Consider the following 22,500-nt stretch of genomic DNA (forward strand, 5'->3'; position numbering starts at 1 on the left):
TTGTGAATAGTGAAGATGCTTTTCATGTACTGCAGAAGCGAAAGGAAATAAATCATGTACGGTCTGTGCACATTTCTTGGTAGATTTGTGAGGGCCCCTAAGCTGGCCCCCAACGCTGCCACCGGATATCCCAGCCCCCCCCCCTCCCTGGCACTAACGCTTCCCCTTTTCCCCGCAAGACACTCTGAGGCGTGGAGATGGTGGCGCTCGGCCCGCCGTTTGCGGCTCCACGGCTCCGTTTCACTGGCTCCCGCCGGGTTCACCTTCCCTGGAATGTCCAAGTATCTGCCGTGAAAAGGGTCCGTGGCTGGAGCTGTGGCACCGCCGCGCTTCTCCATCCCGAGGCCCGACAGTTTGACCAGGAGCCGTCTCCGTTTGCTCTAATGGCCGCACCGGCCACGCTGCGAAATATTAAGTTTCTGCCTCGGTTGTGGTCACCCCCCCCCGCCCCCCAAGAAAAAAAAAAAATGAAAATCCTGGGGCCTCATGGCCTGAAGTCTGGGATGGAGCAACGGTAACTAGTCTCCCAGATGTCGGCCGGCACAAAGCCTCCCTGTTCGGCAGGGGCTTAGCGGGGCGCCCCCACTCCACCACAATCTCTTCTGCTGGATTTGTTTTTTCTTTTTTGCGGCTTCATGCATTTCACAAAGATCGTTGTTTTTTTTGTGGGGGTTTTTTCCCTCCGGGTTTGTGCCACAGATAAGGCAGGGCGGCCACCCATCCAGTAGGTAACAGATTTGTTTTTCAGTGCTCGGCTCCCGGGAGACGTGGCAAATTGATTTGAAGGCGTGGAGTAGTTGTCCTGCACTCAGTCCAAGGTGAAACCCAAGCTCATTTCTGCTTAGCTTTTTAAAAACGTGCTGCACCGATGATGACTTCTCTCTCTCTCTCTCTCTCTCTCTCTCTCTCTCTCTCTCTCTCTCTCTCTCTCTCTCTCTCTCTCTCTCTCTCTCTCTCTCTCTCTCTCTCTCTCTCTCTCTCTCTCTCTCTCTCTCTCTCTCTCTCTCTCTCTCTCTCTCTCTCTCTCTCTCTCTCTCTCTCTCTCTCTCTCTCTCTCTCTCTCTCTCTCTCTCTCTTTTTTTGTCATTAAACATGAGCGGTGGCTCCATTGCCCCGAGCCATCCATGCCGGTTAACCTACATTATGAGTGGGCTGTCAATTTTAATGGTGCCCATCGCCCCTCCCCCACGCAGAATGAGAATCGGGGCCACCGGCTTGATCTCACATTTTTGAATAGTTCGTGGCTCTTGCAGCGAATGACACAATGGTTTCGTGAAGCAAGGATGTATCTGACGGGAGCAGAGCCTCAAGCCCGTCGGTGTTGGCACAGGTGTTTAATTTATTACCGTGACGCTCCAGTTTTCGAAAAGCACTTGAATGTGAGGGGGGGCTTGTGGCTTGGGGAGCGCTGCGTAAAGCCCTGTTTTATGGCCACAGAAATTACCCAAATTGATGTGTCTAGAGTTTTAACGTGGCCGAGGTGTTTAGAGTCACCTCTCCAGTACAGCGTCTGTTCAAGGGAAACTGTTGTTTTTCGGTGCACGTTGAGCCACGTCGTGCAGACCACAGGACCCCACATGACGCTGTCAAGCACCAAGACATGCTATTTGATCCGCAGCGAAATAACGCTCTCCACCTTCATTCTACGTTTCTCCGTTTTTATTTTTTTGTAAAGGTTCTCTGGAGAGGGCGCTTCCCCTTCGGTGTGAATGCGCAATTATGGGATTGATTTCTCTAATGCAGATCCCCACTAATAACCTTATCGCTAATCACGCCTCCGCAGAGTGCATTAGATGTAATTGCTGCAGCGTTTTGGAAAGTTAGCCTCGCTCCTTCGCTCCGGAGTGCTTTTATTTTGGACCCGTTTCATCTGGGTGAAGGTTTTTCCTCGTTTCACATGCTTTTATCTTGGCAACGTACGGAAACATTTTATTTGGTTGTACACATTATACTTGAAGAGAGCTGCGTGAGCAACATTCTTCTAAGTCAGACGTGTGTGTGTGTGTGTGTGTGTGTGTGTGTGTGTGTGTGTGTGTGTGTGTGTGTGTGTGTGTGTGTGTGTGTGTGTGTGTGTCAACAGTCAGTCCTCGTCATCAAGTGATTCCCTTTCCAAAGTATTCCACTCATCCATCTGATTAATTCGTATTATTATGCGTCACCACTAGGAATTGAACGTAACTCGTAAGAGCGCCGTCGGGTTGACTCTGAATAGAATGGAGACCTTGTTTCAAGAGATCGTGCTTGAGGAAGTCGGACGCCTATAGGCTAGCTTTTTAAGAAGAATCTTGGCTTCCCACTTGAATTGGAGCACACATTCCCAGACGTAGTTCTTCTTGAGCGGCGGAGCACATCTGGTGAGGCGTGGCTTAACGTTGAGACACCGGGATGGCTGGGACCCTCCTCAGTCCTGTAAGGACACGACTTGGATTTACAGCTGTTCAATAACATTCCTCGCGTCGTTGTTAGTCAACCGGTGCAGCCGACAGGCCACCGCATACCACCTTCTCAAGCGAGTGACTAAGGGCGGTAGTGAGACGTCCCACGAGTGGAATCCAGTGAGGATTTCAAAAGCAGGACTGAGCCTACGCTGCCACCCGGTGGTTGGCTTCGGAAGTGCACCTTGCACAAATGAGGTGTTTGAACGTGAACTATTCCAGGATCTATCGAAATATGGAACTGCATCCTCATATGTGAACTGTGTGCTTAATGATGGGGATTCAGCAATGCAAGAGCACAGACTGCTGCTCTATGTGGGGAAACCGGCTGATACAGAGTCACTGAAATCTGTATCTACTGCTTTGAGTAAGAACGATGAGATCAGTGGTCACTCTCGCAGTCTTGCTCATATCCCTACCTATTAATATTCTCTTATTATGAAACCGATATTACTAATACCAGCAGTTGTCATGTTTGGTTTGCTCGCGGCCCTTTTAGGCATGTGTTGTGACACAACGGCAGTCTTTTTTATTTTATTTTATTTATTTTATTTATATATATATATATATATATATATATATATATATATATATATATATATATATATATATAGTTTTTTTTTTTTGTTTTTTTTTGTGCGCGATGCATTTTCCTTCGCTTCTTGCTCTGCCATGAAAGCACTGGTCTATAGTATTTTTTGAATTACAGACTGTATTTGTATGCTGCATGGTTTCTAATGGATAAAAATAAATGATTCTGATTGTTTTGTATGTATTTAAAACCACTTGAACTAATGTCTCTCTCATGTCGTTGCAGATCTAAGAGTTTTCCCTCCACCCCAGAGGCACAATGAGCTGGAGTTTCCTGACCCGTCTGCTGGACGAGATCTCCAACCACTCCACCTTCGTGGGCAAAATCTGGCTCACGCTCCTCATCGTCTTCCGCATTGTGCTGACGGCCGTCGGGGGCGAGTCGATCTACTACGATGAACAGAACAAGTTTGTGTGCAACACGCAGCAGCCCGGCTGCGACAACGTCTGCTACGACGCCTTTGCGCCGCTCTCGCACATCCGCTTCTGGGTCTTCCAGGTGATCATGATCACCACGCCCACCATCATGTACCTGGGTTTCGCCATGCACAAGATCGCCCGCATGGACGACGCGGAGTACCGACCGCTGGCCCGGAAGAGGATGCCCATGGTGAGCCGCGGCGCCAACCGCGACTACGAGGCGGCGGAGGACAACGGCGAGGAGGACCCCATGATCATGGAGGAGATCGAGCCCGAGAAGAAGGAGGAGGCGGCGGAGAAGCCCCGCACCAAGCACGACGGGCGTCGCAGCATCAAGCGCGACGGCCTCATGAAGGTGTACGTGTTCCAGCTGCTGTCGCGCGCCGCCTTCGAGGCCTCCTTCCTGTTCGGCCAGTATGTGCTGTACGGCCTGGAGGTGGCGCCGTCGTACGTGTGCACGCGCTCGCCGTGCCCGCACACGGTGGACTGCTTTGTGTCGCGGCCCACCGAGAAGACCATCTTCCTGCTGATCATGTACGGCGTCAGCGTGCTGTGCCTGCTCTTCACCGTGCTGGAGATCCTCCACCTCGGCATCAGCGGCATCCGGGACTGCTTCTGCGGGCCCCGGCCTCGCCCCCCTGCCCCCCGGCACCCGGCCCTGGCCGGCCACCGGCCCTCCGTCTGCCGGCAGCCCTCCGCCCCGCCGGGCTACCACACGGCCCTGAAGAAGGACCCGTCCGGGAAGCTGGGCTTCAGGGACAAGCTGGGCTTCAGGGACAACCTGGGCGACTCGGGCCGCGAGTCGTTCGGCGACGAGGCGTCGTCGCGGGAGCTGGAGCGGCTGCGGCGGCACCTGAAGCTGGCCCAGCAGCACCTGGACCTGGCCTACCACAACGAGGAGGGCAGCCCGTCGCGGAGCAGCAGCCCCGAGTCCAACGGCACGGCGGTGGAGCAGAACAGGCTCAACTTTGCCCAGGAGAAGCAGAGCAGCACGTGTGAAAAAGGTATTGGATTGTTAATTCAGTATTTTAAACACATTCCAGGCAGTCACTAGTTAAAAAAAAATATATATATATATCCTGTCTGGTCATTTCCTCACCTACATGTGTATTTAGTCTTAAATTCCTTGAGGTTGTAACGCAGAATGCCACAGTCTAATCCTGGTCAACACAAAAAGCCCGACTGACTGAGCTGCTTGTTCCTCTCTTCAGGTCTCCGAGCCTAAGCCGCCGTCAGACCACCCGACCAAATAAGCTGGTTTTGGCATCGGTATGAAAAGCAAACACCAGGGAGTCTCGTACGGAGGTGTTTGTCCGCCGGCTTGAGGAGGGTAAATGTTGTCGAGGGCTTTGGAGACGGGAGCCTCTTCTTGTACCCGACCAACTCGCCGGTCCGAAGATCTGAATTGCCCAAAAACTGCCTTGTCAAAAACATTTCTCACCTGATTCCCCTCGGTTGTTTTTTTTTTTTTTTTTAACCCATTTTTTTACCATTGGATTGTAAGTGGTGCCATTTTTTTTTTTGTTGTCCTTGTTGGAATTCAGATAGGGGTTAATCTCAAACTTACAAATCCCTACTCTGGACTTTTTTCATGCAATTCCAAGTATTATGCAAAAAAAAAAAGAAGAGAAAAAAATCGTCAAACTGCAAAGTAAAGAGTGTATTTTCAGAAGTGAACCCCAGCTACAGACAGCCTGCAAAATATGAGTTGGCTGTGTTGTGGATGACGGGCAGAACCGGTACTGGATCCTTTGGAATGCTGACAAGACTTTGGGAGACTCGATGCAAAGTTGTTTTTGTTTTGTTTTTTAACTTGTGTGTTTAGTTGTGTCTGATGTTGTTAGTTTGGCCTTTGGCCCTAAGGAAGCTGCACGGTTGTGGCATATGAACATTAATTGTGTTTTGTACCAATTCCTTTATTTTCTTGTTTTTTGTTTTTTTTTGAGAGATCTGCTTTTATTTTAGCACTGCACCAGTCAATGTTCTCAACCATTTAAACTGGATGATGCGTGTGGTGCCTTTGTCCAAAGGAACAAGAAACCTGGGTAATGCTTGAACTATGTGTAAATTGTGAACGTGTCTGTACTGTTTTGGGGGGGGGGGGGAAATACACATTTGATAACTTTTTTTAAGCTATTTTTGTACGTTCGTTTTTTTAGTATTGACGTTTTTTTTTCTACAAGGTCTTATTGCCAATGTGGCCGCCATCTGTTGGCGGAGAATGAAGTCAACTGCTGTCTCGGTTCGTGACACCCTTTGTTGCCTCTTGGACGACAAAGACCATCAAGTTCCATATGAAACGGTTCTTGACAACTCAAAAGCTCGTGCTGCGGCGGTTTCATCGCATGCCAAAAACCGAGGTTTATTCTCGCTGGGCCAAAAGAATGCATCTAATCTTAATCCTTTTGGCCGGCGCTATCTGATTATCTACAGTCGCTGACTCCACAAACCAGTAGGAAGGGAGACGCGGGTGGAATCAGCGGCTGTGGTGATTGGATGCGCTCTCCGAGAAAACAAAAGAAGTCGGTCCTCATTAGCCACACGGGCGTCTTGGCTGCCCAACGTTCGCATTGCAAGAAACTCATTTATTTAAGTGGCTGGTTGCTGTACTACGCCCTCGCTGACGTGCTGTTTCGAGGTTCAGTGTCAAGCAGCAGCTGATTTGTGGAAGGTGGGCGTGTACATCCTGCTCTTCCACCTGTAGCCTGGATGAAGGTCGTGAAGGTTTTTTTGTTGTTGTTTTTTTATAAGGGGACCATAAAATGCCTTGAGCGCTTTACGCTTCCGTCGTTTGTATTCTGAGCCACGCCCGTAGTGCCAACTCAAATGTCATCTCAAGTTGTTTTTATACAAAAATAGCTTTTTGTACTTTTTTTATACTTTTTTTTGTATTAATAGTATTTTTATGGCTCGTTCATAAAATAAACCTTTTCATCAAACTTTTTTTGTCGAGTGGCCTTTATGTGGGGGGGTTCAGTTAAAATGGGTGTATAGATTGTGTGATGCTCAAGTGAAATGGACCCTGTCTAATTTGGACCAGCCACGCCCAATTTAAACCGCTGTATATGCATGTTTACTGTGAGAGTGAAGTTGTCAGTACACCTTTACTAGAACAGTCAGTGGCTCTCTACTGTGGTGTCCCGGTTTAACACCTGGTCTATTTCAAGTGGAAAATGGGCAAAGCACTTTGGCAAAGCAATTCAGTCGTTAATCGGTTAATTCTGATATCAATAGATCCATTATTTTATTGCCGTCTTAAAATGGTACATTGGAAACTGTAAAAGAGTTCATGTAGCTTTCTTTTGAATGTCTAAATGGATAAGGTTTGGAATAGTTAATGGAAATAATAGTAAAATCCTGGAATAGTAATCCTTCCAAAACCTTGCAAAGTTTATATGATTTGTTTTTGACGTTAGAAATTAAGTTTAAGACTTTAAAAGTGTTTTTTTTTGCATTCAATTATTCTATTGCATTAAAATGTTAAAACTGAAAGGAGGGTATGATGTATTGCACAGAACTAAAGAAAACACAAAACAATGTGAATGGCATTGAAGTCTCCAATAGCACTTAAAATGTCCTCTCCATTCCCATTGTCTGTATGGAGGCTTTGTTCCACGCTCGTTTTTTAGCCTTAAGGAAACAACAGGATGCAGAAATCATCCCCAGAGTTGCAGCGAGGAGCAGAGACAAGATGCTGTAAAGTCCAGTCCCTGCATCAGCGGGAGAGAGCTCCATTCCCAGGAAGTTCACGACGCCGTCCACGGCGGGAGGTGTGGCCGGTGCACCGGTCGCTGTGGGGGAACGAAACAGGAGTCATTGGAATTTGATCAGATTGTCTATTTTACATGTAGAATTTAACATGAAGAAATCAAAATTCCGCGCGCCAGAGCAGCCCTCCTAAAGCCTATTCAACTCCGTCATAAAACCTGACTTTTCTCCATTTTACCTTCGGGCTCCGGGTTCAAACATTCATGGGGCCCCGCGTCGGGGTCAGGGAACCCGTTGCAGGCGATGAGGGTGGAGTAGAGAGAAACCGAGTCCTTGGCCACGCGAGGAAGTTTGGGGTCTGAGCGATCGACGTGGAAAAGGCCAAATCTCTCAGAGAAGCCGGTGGCCCACTCCAGGTTGTCCATCAGCGACCAAGCCGTGTATCCACGGATATCGACGTCATCCAGCAGGTAAGCTGCCACGAGAGAACAAGCCACTTTACATCCCCGGTTTGGCTGGTTACACAATGGCTCAGACCAGTTCCACAGCCGTACCTTTCAGAGCCTGGTTGATGTAGTTGGTGTAGTAGTGCTTCCGGTGGAGGTCGTTCAGATCTACGGCTCCGCGCTCCGAGATGCCGTTCTCTGTGATGATGATGGGCGGCTTCCCGTACTCTTCCTTAATGAAGTTAAGAATCTTACGGAATCCAAACGGCGTCACCTTCAGCCACGAGGACCCCGAGTCCAGCCAGGCCCGATCAGCGATGGTTCCTGCGCCCCTGAGGGAAAATCAGGAAGATTGTTTCTGCTAAATGCCGTTAATACAATTTCACACTATTTAAAAATAATTCGATAAGCAAACATGTGATTATTAGCAGGGGCATTTCTAGCTGTTTGGGGGTCTTATATAAAAAATGTTGTTTGGTGGCCCCTATTTTGTGGAACTATGGTGGGGGATTCCAAACCCTCTAAGGTGGTCCAGGGGCATGCGTTTAACATTGAAATGCATCATTCTGGCGCACTTTAAGGGGAAAAGAGGTTAGATCCATGAAAAACTCGAAACATCTTTTCAAATAAAACATCTCAAGTTGACCCCAGAAATTTAAACCTACAGAAAATAATATTAAATGGGAAACATTGGGGCTCCCCCTACATCAAGAAACCCCTGAAAACATACAGGATTCACCGAATCTGCATTATAACATCTCCCAAATGCGCATAAATGAGACGGAGGCTTGGCATGAAACAAATGTTTATTTTAAATGATAGGAACCAACTGGTTAAGGAATCAAAATAAAGGCAAACATCGCAACTTATAAATACCAAAGATATAAAATTATCCCTTCCACCCCCAAAAAAAACCAATAATAAAAATATATCAGGCCATTGCACAGAATAAGAGGGCGCTTCAAAAAAAAAAAGAAAAAGAAAAGGGGCTAAAACGGCAGCTTGGGGGCCCCCAGGTGGCTTCGGGGGGCCTATGCAACTGAATAGTCCGCATATGACAAGAAACTGATTATTAGCCCTGATTATTAGTTTTAAGGGTTAAATATGCCCTCACTTGCTTACCTATCTGCATCATAATGCTGCAGGCCGCCGTACTCCACAGGAAAAGCCAGGACAGTGGTATAATGGTTAAAGCCAAAGTAGTCGTGAGTGCCTTTAATCCTCCTGATCTCCTCAGGAGTGAACTGAGGCAGTCTGCGGAGATGGGTTGGTTTGATGAATGACATGCCAAAATTCAAGGGCGCGCTGGGCATTTAACCAACAGCCCGGGCTAAAATTTGACTGTGGTGTTTGATCGTACGTACCTTATCAAACACATCTTCATTTCTCACAAGCGTTTTGCCTTGCCACATGCTTACCCGTGCAAAATATAACGTACCGAAACATATGCGTTCAGTACAGGTTTCAGAGCTTTGCCTGACCTGGATTTTGGAAGGCCGGCAGCGAGGCTTCGCTCCCCGATGATTGTCTTCATCATATTGCTGTAATCTCCATTGAATATGGGGTGGGCAAACCAGCCAATGTAGAACTGCACCAAACAGAGGCACAACAAATCTTCATCCAAAGTGGCATTGCTCTACCGCTGCCTAATATTTTGAAGGTTGTTATTGTCGTCTCGTTTCCGCCAATACCTGAACCACACGTCTTGCTGCATCAATGTCTTCCTGCTTATATGGATTTCTGGGTTCCGACCAATCGGAGTTGATGGTGATGGAGATGATGCCTTTCTGCGTGGCACGGTATTTATCGTCGTAGAGATGCCAGGCCTCGGCATGGGCCTTGATCAGATTGTGACCAACGAGATATGGCAGCGTGCCCGGCCTGAAACTGATCCCTGGGAGGAAAATGAGAGCGTCTCGGTTAGAACCTCAGTAAATCAATCAACTGCGCCGACTTGCTTTGGCGAATGCAATCATGATTTTATGGAGCTGGAGAAAAGAAAACAGGGAGCGATGACTTGATTATTTCCATGATATCGCTCGTCTCGTGCTTTTCCTGGCATCCCACAGTTGCCGTCCGTATCCGTTTGATTTTCTTGAATAAACTCAGCAGCTGAAGTTATGTATAAAAAGAAAATGACAGCACCATTCAAAACGAAAAAAGACTCCACCTGGCGCGGCTGCTCCGTAACCGTGTCCCACCATTGCTATATTGTAGGGCTCATTGACGGTGATCCAGAATTTGACTTTGCGGCCGAGACGTTCGAAGAGGAGGTCTGCATAATCCCTGAATCTGTCGACGATTGTGTCGTTTTCCCATCCTCCGACATCCTGCAGAGCTTGCGGAAGATCCCAGTGGTAGAGAGTAATCTGTAGGGAGAGAGAAGGTCACAGAGGAGCCCTACTTACGTCACCAGCCAATGAGTGCATCGGCTCCTCGGAACCTTCCGGTCGAACGCTTGAAAAGGGCTTCGCGTACGTGCGGTCGAATGTTCGCGGCGAGCAACGCGTCCACCAGTCTGTGGTAGTAGTCGAGTCCAGCCTCGTTGATGTGTCTGTTGGTGCCGTCGGGAAGTACCCTGGACCAGGATATGGAGAACCGGTAGTGGGTCACCTTTAGCCTAACCAGCATGGCAACATCTTCCCCAATCTTGTTGTAACTGTCGCAAGCGACGTCCCCGGTGTCGTCGTCGAACACTCGGAGCGGCGTGTGAGCGAACTTGTCCCAGATGCTGAGGCCCTTTCCGTCAGCTCTCCAGCCTCCCTCAATCTGTAAAGAGGTATTCCAGATGTTCGGAGGGGAGGGGCTGCTTATTAATACTGCTGATGAATCAAGGTGGAGGAATGAGACAAACATTGCTCATGTGGGGGTGGAAGGGGTCGTTATAAATAAGGTAGATGTCATGAATTTGATAAAATATACATTATCATACATAGTAGGCCTGTGTGTCCATACCTGAAAACCTAAAAATATTTTATATGTGTGTTCTGCACTACTCCCAATACTGAGTTTGTTGTACTGAAGTTATAGTAGTAGTCATACAAATCTCAGTTTCTGTGAGACCTTTCGCTGATGTGTGTGTATGCCTGTGTGACTGCAATAAAATGTCTTTCATAGATCTATTCTGTGCAAAAACGTCAAGGGTTTGGATTTTATGTCGGCCTTCTTCTTTCTCTGTGGGATTGTTTTTTTTCGCAGCTGAACAGACGCTTGGGACGGCAGAACAATCGTAAAACTCACCTGGTATGATGCTGTAGCTGTACTCCAGATAAAGTCTTTGCGGAAATGCCCGTGAAGAAGCTTTACGTCTTCTGTCGCGGGGAAGCCATTATCCATTATGACTCGGTAGTAGTAGTGAGCCGAGAGTTTTGGCGTCCTCGGCAGGTTCGGGTTCATGAAGTCCACATGGTGGAGTCCGAATCCCACTCTGTACCCGTTGAGCCACTCAAAAGAATCCATAAGAGAGGATGCCGTGTATCCTCTCACCTTCACACCATCCAGGTTGTGTGCTATGGAAATGCATATTCAATGAATCCGAAATGATATGAGGTAATGCAAGTTCTCATTAAGGACTAATACAGACAAGATGTGGAAGACATGTGGAAAGAATGCTGACCTTTCAGAACCTCGTCAATGTATGTCTTGAAGTAGAACACTCTGCCATAGTCATCCACTGTGGTCCCTGCGTCTGTAGCTACTCCATTCTCCATAACGTAAACCTCTGGGTCGCCATACTCCTCCTTGATCCAGTTGAGGAGCCTCCTCAGTCCCCAGGCGACAGCCCTCTGCTTTTTGATGGCGGTGGTTGGGGCATCGGGCTCCTCCTCCTCTTCTAAGTCTCGGTCGTAGTCATAGGACGGCGGTTTAAGGCGAGCAGTGGCTTGGCGCACTACCTTCGTGGTGTAATGGTTTACGCAGAAGACATCCGCAGTCCCCCTGATGGAGGCCTTTTCCTCCTCAGTGAAGGACGGAAGTCTGGACTCCGAAAGACCTTGGAGTTCACTCTTGTTCCCAACTTGCCATTTCATCGCATCAGGATAGTCACCATTTTTATAAATAGGGTGGGCAAACCAGCCAAGCGTGAACTGCAGAGCACGATCCGCAGCCACCACCTCCCGAGGGACGTCGACGTCTTTGGGTTCGACCCAGTCAGAGTTGAGGGCAATAGATATCAAACCTCCCTGAGATTTGCGATACTTTTCATCGTATGTGTGATAGGCCCTGGCATGTGCTTTTAGGAGATTATGAGCGACTCTGTACGGGGCGTCTCCTGGCTTCCTAACATTCGGTGGGACCTGGCCGAGTCCATAGCCTGCCCATGCAATTGTGTAAGGCTGGTTGAAGGTCATCCAAAACTTCACTCTGTCTCCAAAGGTGGAAAAGCAGAAGTCACAAAAGTCATTAAAGGTGTCAATCATACTGACATTGTCCCAACCCTTCAAGTTTTGAGGAAGGTCCCAATGGTAGAGGGTCACCATGGGTGTGATGTTGTGGGCTCGAAGGCCATTGATGAGCTTGTTATAGTACTCTACACCATTTTGGTTCAGAGAAGTACGGTGACCATTGGGAAAAATCCTGGCCCAGGATAGCGAGAATCTGTAGGTTTTCACTTTGAGAGCTCGAAGCATATAAAGGTCTTCTTCTAGTCTTTGGTAACTGTCACAAGCTACATTCCCGTTAGCATTATCAGGGATATTGCCAGGTTTCTGGGTGAATGTGTCCCAGACACTGAGCCCTTTCCCATCAGCATTCCAGCCGCCTTCAATCTGATAAGCAGAAGATCCTACCCCCCAGTGAAATCCTTCAGGAAAAGTACCATAATGGTAGAGTTTCCTCTGAAAAACTGTTTGGTTTGAAAATTTCCTCCATACCACCCTAGCTTGGGATGGAACTTTGGAGGGGGGCAGAAAAGGTAACTTTTTAGTTCCAGAGTTTTTTGAAACCTGTGCATAAAAGCGTGCGATTGTTGAAGAAAAACCATTGTTTTCAATAACTTTAGAGTAGAAATAGGCAGACTGCTTTGGCGTCCTGGGCCTGTCAGGCAGGTCATGGTTGACATGGTGCAGTCCAAACCGCTCACTATAGCCTTGTGGACCCTCAAATCCATCCATGAGTGACTGAACAGTAAAACGCTGCACATCCACCCCATCAATATGGATTGCTGTTAAAAAAGAAAATCATATTAGACTATCAAATGTATTTAAAAGAACACACTATTAATGAATGTAACATATTGTTATGTCATTACAAAATACCTTTTAGTGCCTCATTGATATAACTTCTGATATACTCTACTCGAATGGTGTCATTGAGTATATCCTCACTGTGCTTGGTTGGCATTCCATTTGCAGTTATGTAGATAGGTACTTTGGTCACATTTAGGTATTCGGTGGAGATGTAGTTTAGGAGTCTTCGTAGACCCCAAGGCGCAGAATAGATCCAGTCAGAGCCTGTAGGAGACCAGGAAGGGTCCACGTGGGCCTGGAAGTCCCCCACGCCCTGAGGTCCGGGACGGCAGCCACCATAACTGTTGTTGACTAAACGGGAGGTGTAGTGGTTCAACCCCAAGAAGTCGGCCGTTCCCCGGATCCTCCGGCTCTCTTCTCTAGTGAAGACTGGAATTCTGGCCGGCTCAGCGGGAGTGCAATCAAATCTTTTCCGCTCAATCTGAGATTTGAGCAATGCAGGATAATCCCCATCAACAAATATGGGATGGGCAAACCAGCCCAGCATGAACTGCAAGTAGCGATCTGCGGCTGATATGTCTTCAGGTCTGGAGGGGTCCATTGGCTCAGCCCAGTCAGAGTTCAGGGCAATGCCCACTCTACCCCCCTGCTTCCCTCTGTGTTTATCGTTGTAGACATGCCAGGCCTCGGCATGTGACTTTAACATGTTGTGAGTGACCTTAAAAGACACATACGTCACAAGTCACAAAACGTTAAAGTACTTATAAACATGCATTTTCAGATGTATTCAAATTATTTATACCTGGTAGGAGGCAACCACATAGTCCTTCGTTCCAGGGGGGTGCTTGCCAGTTCCATAGCCGGCATGGCTCACCACCCAGGGGCTGCTGAAAGTGTTCCACGCCTTCACTCTGTCCCCAAACCTGGAGAAGCAGAAGTCAGCGTAGTCCTTGAAGGCTTCCACAATGGAGGCGTTAGTCCACCCTCCATAGTCCTGGAGCGCCTGCGGCAGATCCCAGTGGTGCAGGGTGACGACAGGTTGGATGCCAGATTCAAGGAGGGCATTGATCAGCTTGTCATAGTAAACAGTTCCTTTCTCTGAATGGCTCCCCTGGCGGCCATGAGGGAATATGCGGGCCCAGGAGATGGAGAACTGGTATGTGTTGACTTGGAGACCTCGCAGAAGGTACACGTCATACTCAATCTTGTGGTAGCTGTCACAGGCCAGGTCAGCTGTCTGATTATTAAATACTTTGTTTTCATGTCCAAAACGATCCCAGATGGTCTCTCCCTTCCCATCTTCTGACCAGCCTCCTTCAACCCTGAAGGACTCACTGGAGGTTGCCCACTCAAAGCCACTTGGAAAGGATTCACGTAAAAATTGGTCCCGCTCCAATTTGCTCTGGTTTCCGAATTTGTCCCACACACTCTCGTAGTTGCTTTTAATGGTTGCCCCTCCAATGTAGTATGGAATTCTGCAAGGTGAAAACAAAAAACAATAAATTCAAATATGTCACAGATAATTGACTAACTTTTTTAAACAGTATATTTGCAAAGAGCAAAATCTTACCTGTTTGGAGTTTCATTCAGGTCAGGCATACCAAACATATCCACCATGTCGAATCCCAAGACATCCAGGTCATTGTTTTTCAGAACTTTTTGAACAACCGAGTAAATTAGGAACAGTTATTGTATTTTCTGAGATTTAGACATTTAAGTGATCCTAGCCACATAGTGCAGTATATGGGACTGATTTGGGATTCTAATCAATCGTAAATTGATCAGAGTTTCCAAGCAACAAAGACTTAATCTCCAGGCAGTTTGATAAAGATTACCTTTCAAGACATTACCAAGTGGTTGGAATTGATCAGCGGAACAGTCCTGAATGGTCATCTTGTATATCAGTAAAGGTACATGCCCACTGGATTGCTATAAGAGAACAATAATCACTTATTAGATACACAAATAGGGTTTTCCATTTACTTTTAAAATGTACCTTTTATGTGCAACAAGGTGGGTTCAAATCAGGTCATTTGATTAAGATAAACACCTATTACACAAACACCTCATTTTGATAGTGTTATTAATGTACTACTTTACTATACAAACTCAGAGAGGAGAATATACATTTTAACTTGCTTTACCTGTAGGTTGCTCAGCTCCTTGTAAAAGTTTGATTGAGCGGCGCAGTCGTATGCAACTCGTACTGACAAGAAATCTGCCTGTTTCAAACCAGCAGACAGACAAATGCTATAAGATCATCCTTATTCAGCATTATTATCCGAAAATATTGGATCAAATTGTAAATTAAACCATCCATGTAATTCATGATGAAGGTGTAAAAAAAATAAAAATAATAATAAAAAAATAAAAATAAAAATAATAATAATAATAATAATAATGACAACCAAAATAAATAACCATAATGAAAATAATAATAATAATAATAATAATAATAATAATAATAATAATAATAATAATAATGATAATAATGAAGACATAGTTACCATCGTATGAACTTTGATCTTGGAGATAATATTAACATTACCAGCACTAAATCCAACTGATATGCGGCTCTCTATGAAGTAACAAAAGGAATAAAAAGCATTTATTATTGCAATAAACTTAACAAATGTGTTTGCGTTTTTTTAGGTTTCGGGGCATTATGCAATTTCCCTCCAGGGATGAATAAAATCTGTCTGTCTGTCTGTCTGTCTGTCTGTCTGTCTATCGATTAGATTTTTGATTGATCTGCACTGTGGAAAAAAAAAAAATCACTTTTCCAATCAAAATTGGTTTAAATACAAACAACTCAAAACCAATTATAGTTATATAGTTATAGTTACTATAAATGAAACTAGCAAAGTTAAACAAGAGTAAAATACAAGTCCTGGAGCCTGGTCAGTAAGTAAGATCCTCGATCTAATCTGCCTCCACACTCAGTGTTCAGAACTTACTTTCGTCAGTGAACATGCGATGGTGGAGCTGGTAGACGTTACTGGTCGTCCGCAGGATATTCTGTTGTGTAGAGACAGCATACTCAGACTGTTCATCCCAAAAGTCATCCAAGTGGCTCAGCGTCACCCAGGCACGGACCAGCTCTCCAAACTCCATGAAGGCAAACTCTGCGTAGCGCTCAAACATCTGAGCCAGCTCGGGACGCTCCCAGCCGCCGAACCTGGACCCGAGGGCTTCCGGTACCGTGGAACCGTGAAGGACGACCAGGGGCTGGAGGCCGACCTCCAGCAGCTGCTCCAGGAGGCTCCGGTAGCATCTCACCACAGGCCGCCGGGGCTCGCTGGGAAGGCCCGAGGGCAGGAGCCCAGCCCAGGAGAGGGGGACCTTGAAGTGGGTCGCACCCCGGCTCCGTAGGGACTCAAAGTAGTCTCTGGAACCGGCGGGTAGGGGGCGAGCGCAGTTAAAGGCATCATTACCGCCACTGTGCAAGCCTCCCGCTGGCTGGCTGATATGAGAGCCAGCGAGCAGCATGAAGTCCTCTTTGTCCCTCACCTCATGAGTCTCGCAGCCACAGAGACGCAGAAGGTTCAGAGGGAGAAGCCACAGCATGGACCTCATCTTGGCTGCGGCAGATCCACTGATACTGTCACGGTGAACTGGTCCTTAATAGAAACGACATTTGTTTGATGAACCATTGCATAATTTTACAACCCTGATAAAAACCAGAATGAAGTGGTACCGAAGTAAACATAATGACCATTTATTGCCAGCGATTGTATCAGGTAGACTCTGAACTTAGATGTCAACTGATAACCCATCTGTCTATCACATTTTGTGCACGGTAATCGCTGGTAGTTTGAAGCATATGGCAAATACAGCATCTGGACATGTGATACTGAACAGAACAGAGCTCAACAATTGCTGTGATCCATCTGGGCTCCATCTTTTATTATCACACTAAAGTGACAGCAATGGGAAAGTGTTTTAGACCTGCTGTCTGGAGCTCCCAGGGAGTGACAAATGAAGTCTTATATAAACCATGAACATTTCTATTTCCCCCAATGACAGAATGTTGTTTTTCCCTGGCAAACACAGTGAAAAGTAAACTTCACAGTGAAGCAATAAAGGGAGTGACAGCGATTCCATGATTTTCTTTATAATGGCCGTCAGTCATGGATAGTGCAGAGAGCGTTCGCCTTTTGGCGTTTGACTCAAGGCTGCAACCACTGTCACCGCAGGCATCATAAACCATCAGTAGGAGCGCCAGTGAAACAGTCGTTGTTGTGAAGTTGAGGTAAGCGGCCGGAGAGTTCAGGCAGCTTAGTTAGCTATCCAAGGACCACTTACCCCAAGGAGAGCAACTCAACATGGCCTCCAACTGGAAGCTTCTCTTTCTTCCCTTGCCGCGTCTGCCGTTCGGCGGCCGGGAGCCTCCCGAGCCGGTTCAGATGTTTGAGCGCCACGCGGAGTTTGCCTTCATGGAGTTTGGAGAGCTGGTCCACGCCTGGGTGACGCTGGGCCGCCCAGATGAGCCGGAGAACGATGGACTCCAAAGCACACCCCAAGCACATGCCGCCTTCGACGACCGCAACCCAGCAGCTGTTTCCTGGGAGCGGTAAAAACCTGTTCATGAGACAGGAATGAAGCTTAATTTCATATTGTTTAAGTAGAGACAAAAAATTACCGAACTACAAAACAAAACATGATTTCAAGTGATTTAAGCTTATCCAGTGTACTAGTAAAAACACACTAACACTTCACGTTAAAGCCTGTTTCCTGGAAATGGTAAAAATACAAACACATTTAACTTGCAGGTACAGTACATAATAATAGAATTTTATTTTCATCAACCAAAGCAAAAAGCTTATTGAGTGAATCCTGATAATATTGTCCGGCTAATGCTGGCACATTGTTGGAATTTAGACCAAGGGCTTTATTTCTCAAGAGTCGGATAAATTACATACAGTACAGTATCATATTCATCATATGAGAATGAAATAGTGAAATGATGGCTGCTGGCTTCGACAGCAATCCTCCCTATTTACAGACAAATACCGTAACGTAAATCAATCTTTAGATAAATACAAGTTGAACGTTTCACTTCACTTCACTTCCTTTGTTTTCTCCATGCATTTTAACTTTGGATTCAAGAGGTTTATTCGTCACATACGTATACATACTTTCATACATATATGCAGTGAAATGTTTAATTGCACATTTTGAAAATAGTGTGTATATGTGTATGTGTCTGTCTGTGTGTGTGTGCGTGTGCGTCGGCGTGTGTGTGTGTGTGTGTGTGTGTGTGTGCATGTGTGTGTGCATGCTTGTGGGTGCGCAAGTGCTATCACGACTCCAGTGACATGATATTTCCTTCCATAACTGATAACCGTGACCTTTTGTTGGTCACGGTTATCAGGCAATCCATATGGAAGAAATTTACTTGATCTTTGCCTCCATGGACGTGTGTGTGTGTGTGTGTGTGTGTGTGTGTGTGTGTGTGTGACGGCTGCGAGAAAAAGACCCATTATTTTTATTCCTTTCAGATGGAAGAGAATCGTTGGTGGTCAAAGCAAGGACTCCTCCAAGCGTCTACCAAAGCAACGCTCTGGTAACGGTGAGATCATGTTGATAAGGACGGAAGGACCAGATAATCCCTGCTGTGTAACCCATAAATGACACCGCAATATAATTTTTGGAATTGAGCGTTTTTTTGGTTATGGCCTGCTTGAGAACCGCAGCAAAATAAAAGACAGCAGGACAAGTTTAAAGTGCTGAAAAAAGAGGTTTAATAAAAAGGCATATAAAATATAATCAAGCAAACAATTGCTGGAAGAGGACAGAGTTCAATTTAAATAGGGTGGAGACCACCACCCGTGAAATATCTGAATTAATGAGCAGTCTGGAGTGGAAAGGCGAGACAGAAAATAAATGCATGAATAGCAGTCCTGATAATAGTCATAAACATGCAACTCTTTTTAAATAAATCTCTGGCCTTCCCGTCAGTGCGCATTCAATTTGACTGAAACCACGGCAGAAACCCTTGCTGAGGAGCCGCAACTATCGAAAGTCCGTTTTAATTTTAATCGGATAAGAAAAGTGTATGTTTATCTATATCCATGATCAAAATGTGAAGGCTGAACATCCTTTCACTCATTTAGGGTCGCATTTTGCATCGATATTTCCATACCTCTTCATTTTCCGAAACACAAATCAACTGGACAAACAGCCATTCTCTTTCGTGAAGTGGACCTTGGGTACTGTTCTTTAGGGCCGTCACTTTCAAAAGTCATACAAGTTATTCCATAATCAACATTATTACCACATTATAAACTTATTTCACTGTTTGCAAGCTTAGCTTAGAGCATGGTGCATGTGTCCACTGTATAATATACAGGCCCTGATATCACTTCATTGACACAAATGAATTAATACGACTGAAATAATTACATAAGAGGCTTTATTTATATTATTGATATTATAGTACAGTGGTACCTCGACTTACGACTATAATTGGTTCTAGAAGAACGGTCGTGTGTTAAAACAGTCGTACGTCGAAGCAATTTTTCCCATATGAATTATGAAATCATGAAGGGTGAAAATAAACAAAATACACAGAACAAACACAGTAAATATGAAAAATATCAATGAGCCATGAACTACGTGCACACACCATGTAGGTCACCCGCTGACTGACTGCCGACTGGCTGCTCACTGACTGACTGCTGACTGGCTGCTGACTGACTGACTGACTGCTGACTGACTGGCTGCTGACTGACTGGCTGCTGACTGACTGGCTGCTGACTGGCTGCTGACTGACTGCTGACTGACTGACTGACTGCTGACTGACTGACTGCTGACTGACTGACTGACTGCTGACTGACTGACTGCTGACTGACTGGCTGCTGACTGACTGGCTGCTGACTGACTGCTGACTGGCTGCTGACTGGCTGCTGACTGACTGACTGACTGCTGACTGACTGGCTGCTGACTGACTGCTGACTGGCTGCTGACTGGCTGCTGACTGACTGACTGACTGCTGACTGACTGACTGCTGACTGACTGCTGACTGACTGGCTGCTGACTGACTGCTGACTGACTGCTGACTGACTGACTGCTGACTGACTGCTGACTGGCTGCTGACTGACTGCTGACTGACTGCTGACTGGCTGACTGCTGACTGACTGGCTGCTGACTGACTGCTGACTGACTGGCTGCTGACTGACTGCTGACTGACTGCTGACTGGCTGCTGACTGGCTGCTGGCTGACTGCTGACTGACTGGCTGCTGGCTGACTGCTGACTGACTGGCTGCTGACTGACTGCTGACTGACTGCTGACTGGCTGCTGGCTGACTGGCTGACTGCTGACTGACTGGCTGCTGACTGACTGCTGACTGACTGCTGACTGACTGCTGACTGGCTGCTGGCTGACTGGCTGACTGCTGACTGACTGGCTGCTGACTGACTGCTGACTGACTGCTGACTGACTGACTGCTGACTGACTGCTGACTGGCTGCTGGCTGACTGGCTGACTGCTGACTGACTGGCTGCTGACTGACTGCTGACTGACTGCTGACTGACTGACTGCTGACTGACTGCTGACTGGCCGCCGACGCGCCAACTGCAAAATTTCCAGGCTCGTATCTTGGAGCAGTCGGTCGCAAGTTAATACAAATTTTCGCGACTATCGCTTCTCGTATCTTGGATTAGTCACAAGTAGATGCGGTCGTAAGTGGAGGTACCACTGGATTCCCTTGAGCTACAAGAAAACCTCCATTAAATTGTAGAAATTAGTTTGACATTAATAATAGAAGAATATTTTACCTTTTGAAATGCTGAAAACCGAGAGGATCCCTAAAAGGTAAAACTTGACTTTTGATGCCGTTTGTCGAACGGAGACAAAGGGTGAGGAAAGGGTGAATATTCAATTGTACTGAATTAAAGCGCATCTCCTATCGATCAGAAACAATTTGTGCGACCGATTTCACTTCCTGATCCCCCTTGAGATGTTCTCCAAACGGAAACGGAGCGGCGGCGGGAATTAGAAATTGAACCACAGTTAGTAATTGAAAATCGTGTGTTCCACTGGTTGTCCACACCATCGCACCCAGTGTGATGGTGTGGACAACCAGTGACCAACACTGGGATACTATCCAGCGCCGGTCATGCAGAGTGAACGTCCGTTTTGAGGTGGGGAGGGACGGGATTTACAGTGTTTAACTGGGCAGGATGAGTCAGAAATCCACCATCATTTCTACCATAAGGGGACGATACCACGCGACCGCTGAATAACTAGGGCGCCACCTTCACTCAACTTCCCTTTTCCGCAGCACACAACCTGCCTGGCGTGAAGGGGGAGGGGAAACACGGCATCATCCCTCACGCATTCCTTAAAGCAGCTCAACGGGTGCAGAGTGGGACTTGGACTCCACCATGTGGACTCCATGAACCCGAACCCGCCAAGGACGGCAAAACGCTCAGCTCACGACTACCACCAAGTTCAACTGGATGACGGCTTCCCTGCGACAGAAGACCAGACGCTCTGCTATGGAGAGTTTCCCGAACGTTCTAGTCTTTCCAGATAAGTGGTAGGAGAGTGTTTTTCCTTTTTTTTTTTTTTTTTGAAAACGTAATGCAGTTCAGGCAAAGTTTCCCCATGAATGCATGACGCTCATATGTTTTCCAGATTAGGAGCCGGAGGGCGGATGGAAAGGGAGACGTGGCCCGCGACAAATCGCCTTTTTCCACCCACTCGGACGCCGAGTGAAGCTCTGGATCACGCGCAGTGAGCCGTACCTCGTGGCCCATCTGGGCTATGGGTACGGGACCTATGCACCAGCTACGAGAAGCTTTTTAATTGAGTTACCTGCTTCAGTGGAGAATGAATAGTACCGGTCTTAATAATTTTTACAAATCTGATTTAGTTAGAATTTGTTATTTCCTTTTATTTAGCAGCGTGTGGTGGGGGGGGGGGGGTAGATATTTTATTCATCCCCGGAGGGAAATTCCAGTGTTACAGCAGCTCACATGAAAACAATAGGCAGAAACAGAAATAAATTGGCAATATGCAATAAACCTAAAACGGAACAATAAAAATATACATAAAAATAAACGATCAGAATTTGGTAGCATGCAACAAAGCTAAAAAATGAACAATAATGAACAATTCCGAGCCAAAATAAGGGCTGCGAAACCGTCTTGTCTGAGGTAACTGTAACGAAATAGGCACAAAATGTTTCCAAAAGGAGAGTTGCTTTTTTTTCCTATGTATGAATTGAGAAAATAGTGGAATGGTTTAATTTAAATGTTTATCGCACTTCAAATGTCATTCGACGTATCACCTTTGATACACCTGGTGCAGAGATCTATTCAAACGGATGTTTGCACTCTTTCCAGAAAAGGTCAGTATTCAAGGCAATGCGTCGCTGTTTACAACCTGATCAAGGCCTACGCCGCGGCCTGGCGCCTTCACAACAACGCGTCCCGAGCCGAGCAGGGAGGCCCGATCGCCATCACCATGGACTTCGACTGGGTGGAGCCGCGAAATCCACCCTAGCAGCAGTCTTTGCTCACCCACGGTGACCACGGCAGCGGTCACCGTGGCGACCGAGGACAGGGCCAGCTTCCCGGGTCCGGAGCGCCTCTCTGACCACGCCGAGGCCCCGCTTTGCAGCACGTTTCCGTTTCTCCCGCTTGGCGTCGTCGCGGCCTTCCTCGCGGCGTTCCTGCACGTCAAGACAGAGGGGACGTTGAAGAAG

At 46.8% G+C, this 22,500-nt stretch overlaps 2 protein-coding genes across 2 annotated transcripts in view; one reads left to right on the plus strand and one right to left on the minus strand.

Annotated features, from left to right (window-relative positions):
• Positions 1-6,379, plus strand: part of gjc4b (gap junction protein gamma 4b) — a 7,405-nt gene extending 1,026 nt beyond the window's left edge. The window contains exons 2-3 of the mRNA XM_080018728.1: positions 3,253-4,450; positions 4,658-6,379. Of these exons, the coding sequence (XP_079874854.1) occupies positions 3,286-4,450; positions 4,658-4,671 (1,179 nt within the window). The 5' untranslated portion in view covers positions 3,253-3,285 and the 3' untranslated portion in view covers positions 4,672-6,379. The remainder of the gene's footprint in view (positions 1-3,252; positions 4,451-4,657) is intronic.
• A 634-nt stretch (positions 6,380-7,013) lies between these two features.
• On the minus strand, positions 7,014-16,362 carry LOC307243949 (lactase/phlorizin hydrolase-like; the record flags this gene model as incomplete). Its single annotated transcript, XM_080018919.1, has 16 exons — positions 7,014-7,237; positions 7,393-7,629; positions 7,709-7,932; positions 8,723-8,854; positions 9,082-9,188; positions 9,292-9,494; positions 9,771-9,969; positions 10,079-10,369; positions 10,841-11,109; positions 11,217-12,761; positions 12,856-13,504; positions 13,589-14,261; positions 14,357-14,441; positions 14,622-14,715; positions 14,931-15,004; positions 15,744-16,362. 16 exons carry the CDS (start codon positions 16,360-16,362, stop codon positions 7,014-7,016), a joined length of 5,625 nt encoding a protein of 1,874 aa, XP_079875045.1.
• Positions 16,363-22,500: the final 6,138 nt, after the last annotated feature.

The sequence above is a fragment of the Zeus faber genome (genome assembly GCF_960531495.2).
Source record: "Zeus faber genome assembly, chromosome: 18".
NCBI lineage: Eukaryota > Metazoa > Chordata > Actinopteri > Zeiformes > Zeidae > Zeus > Zeus faber.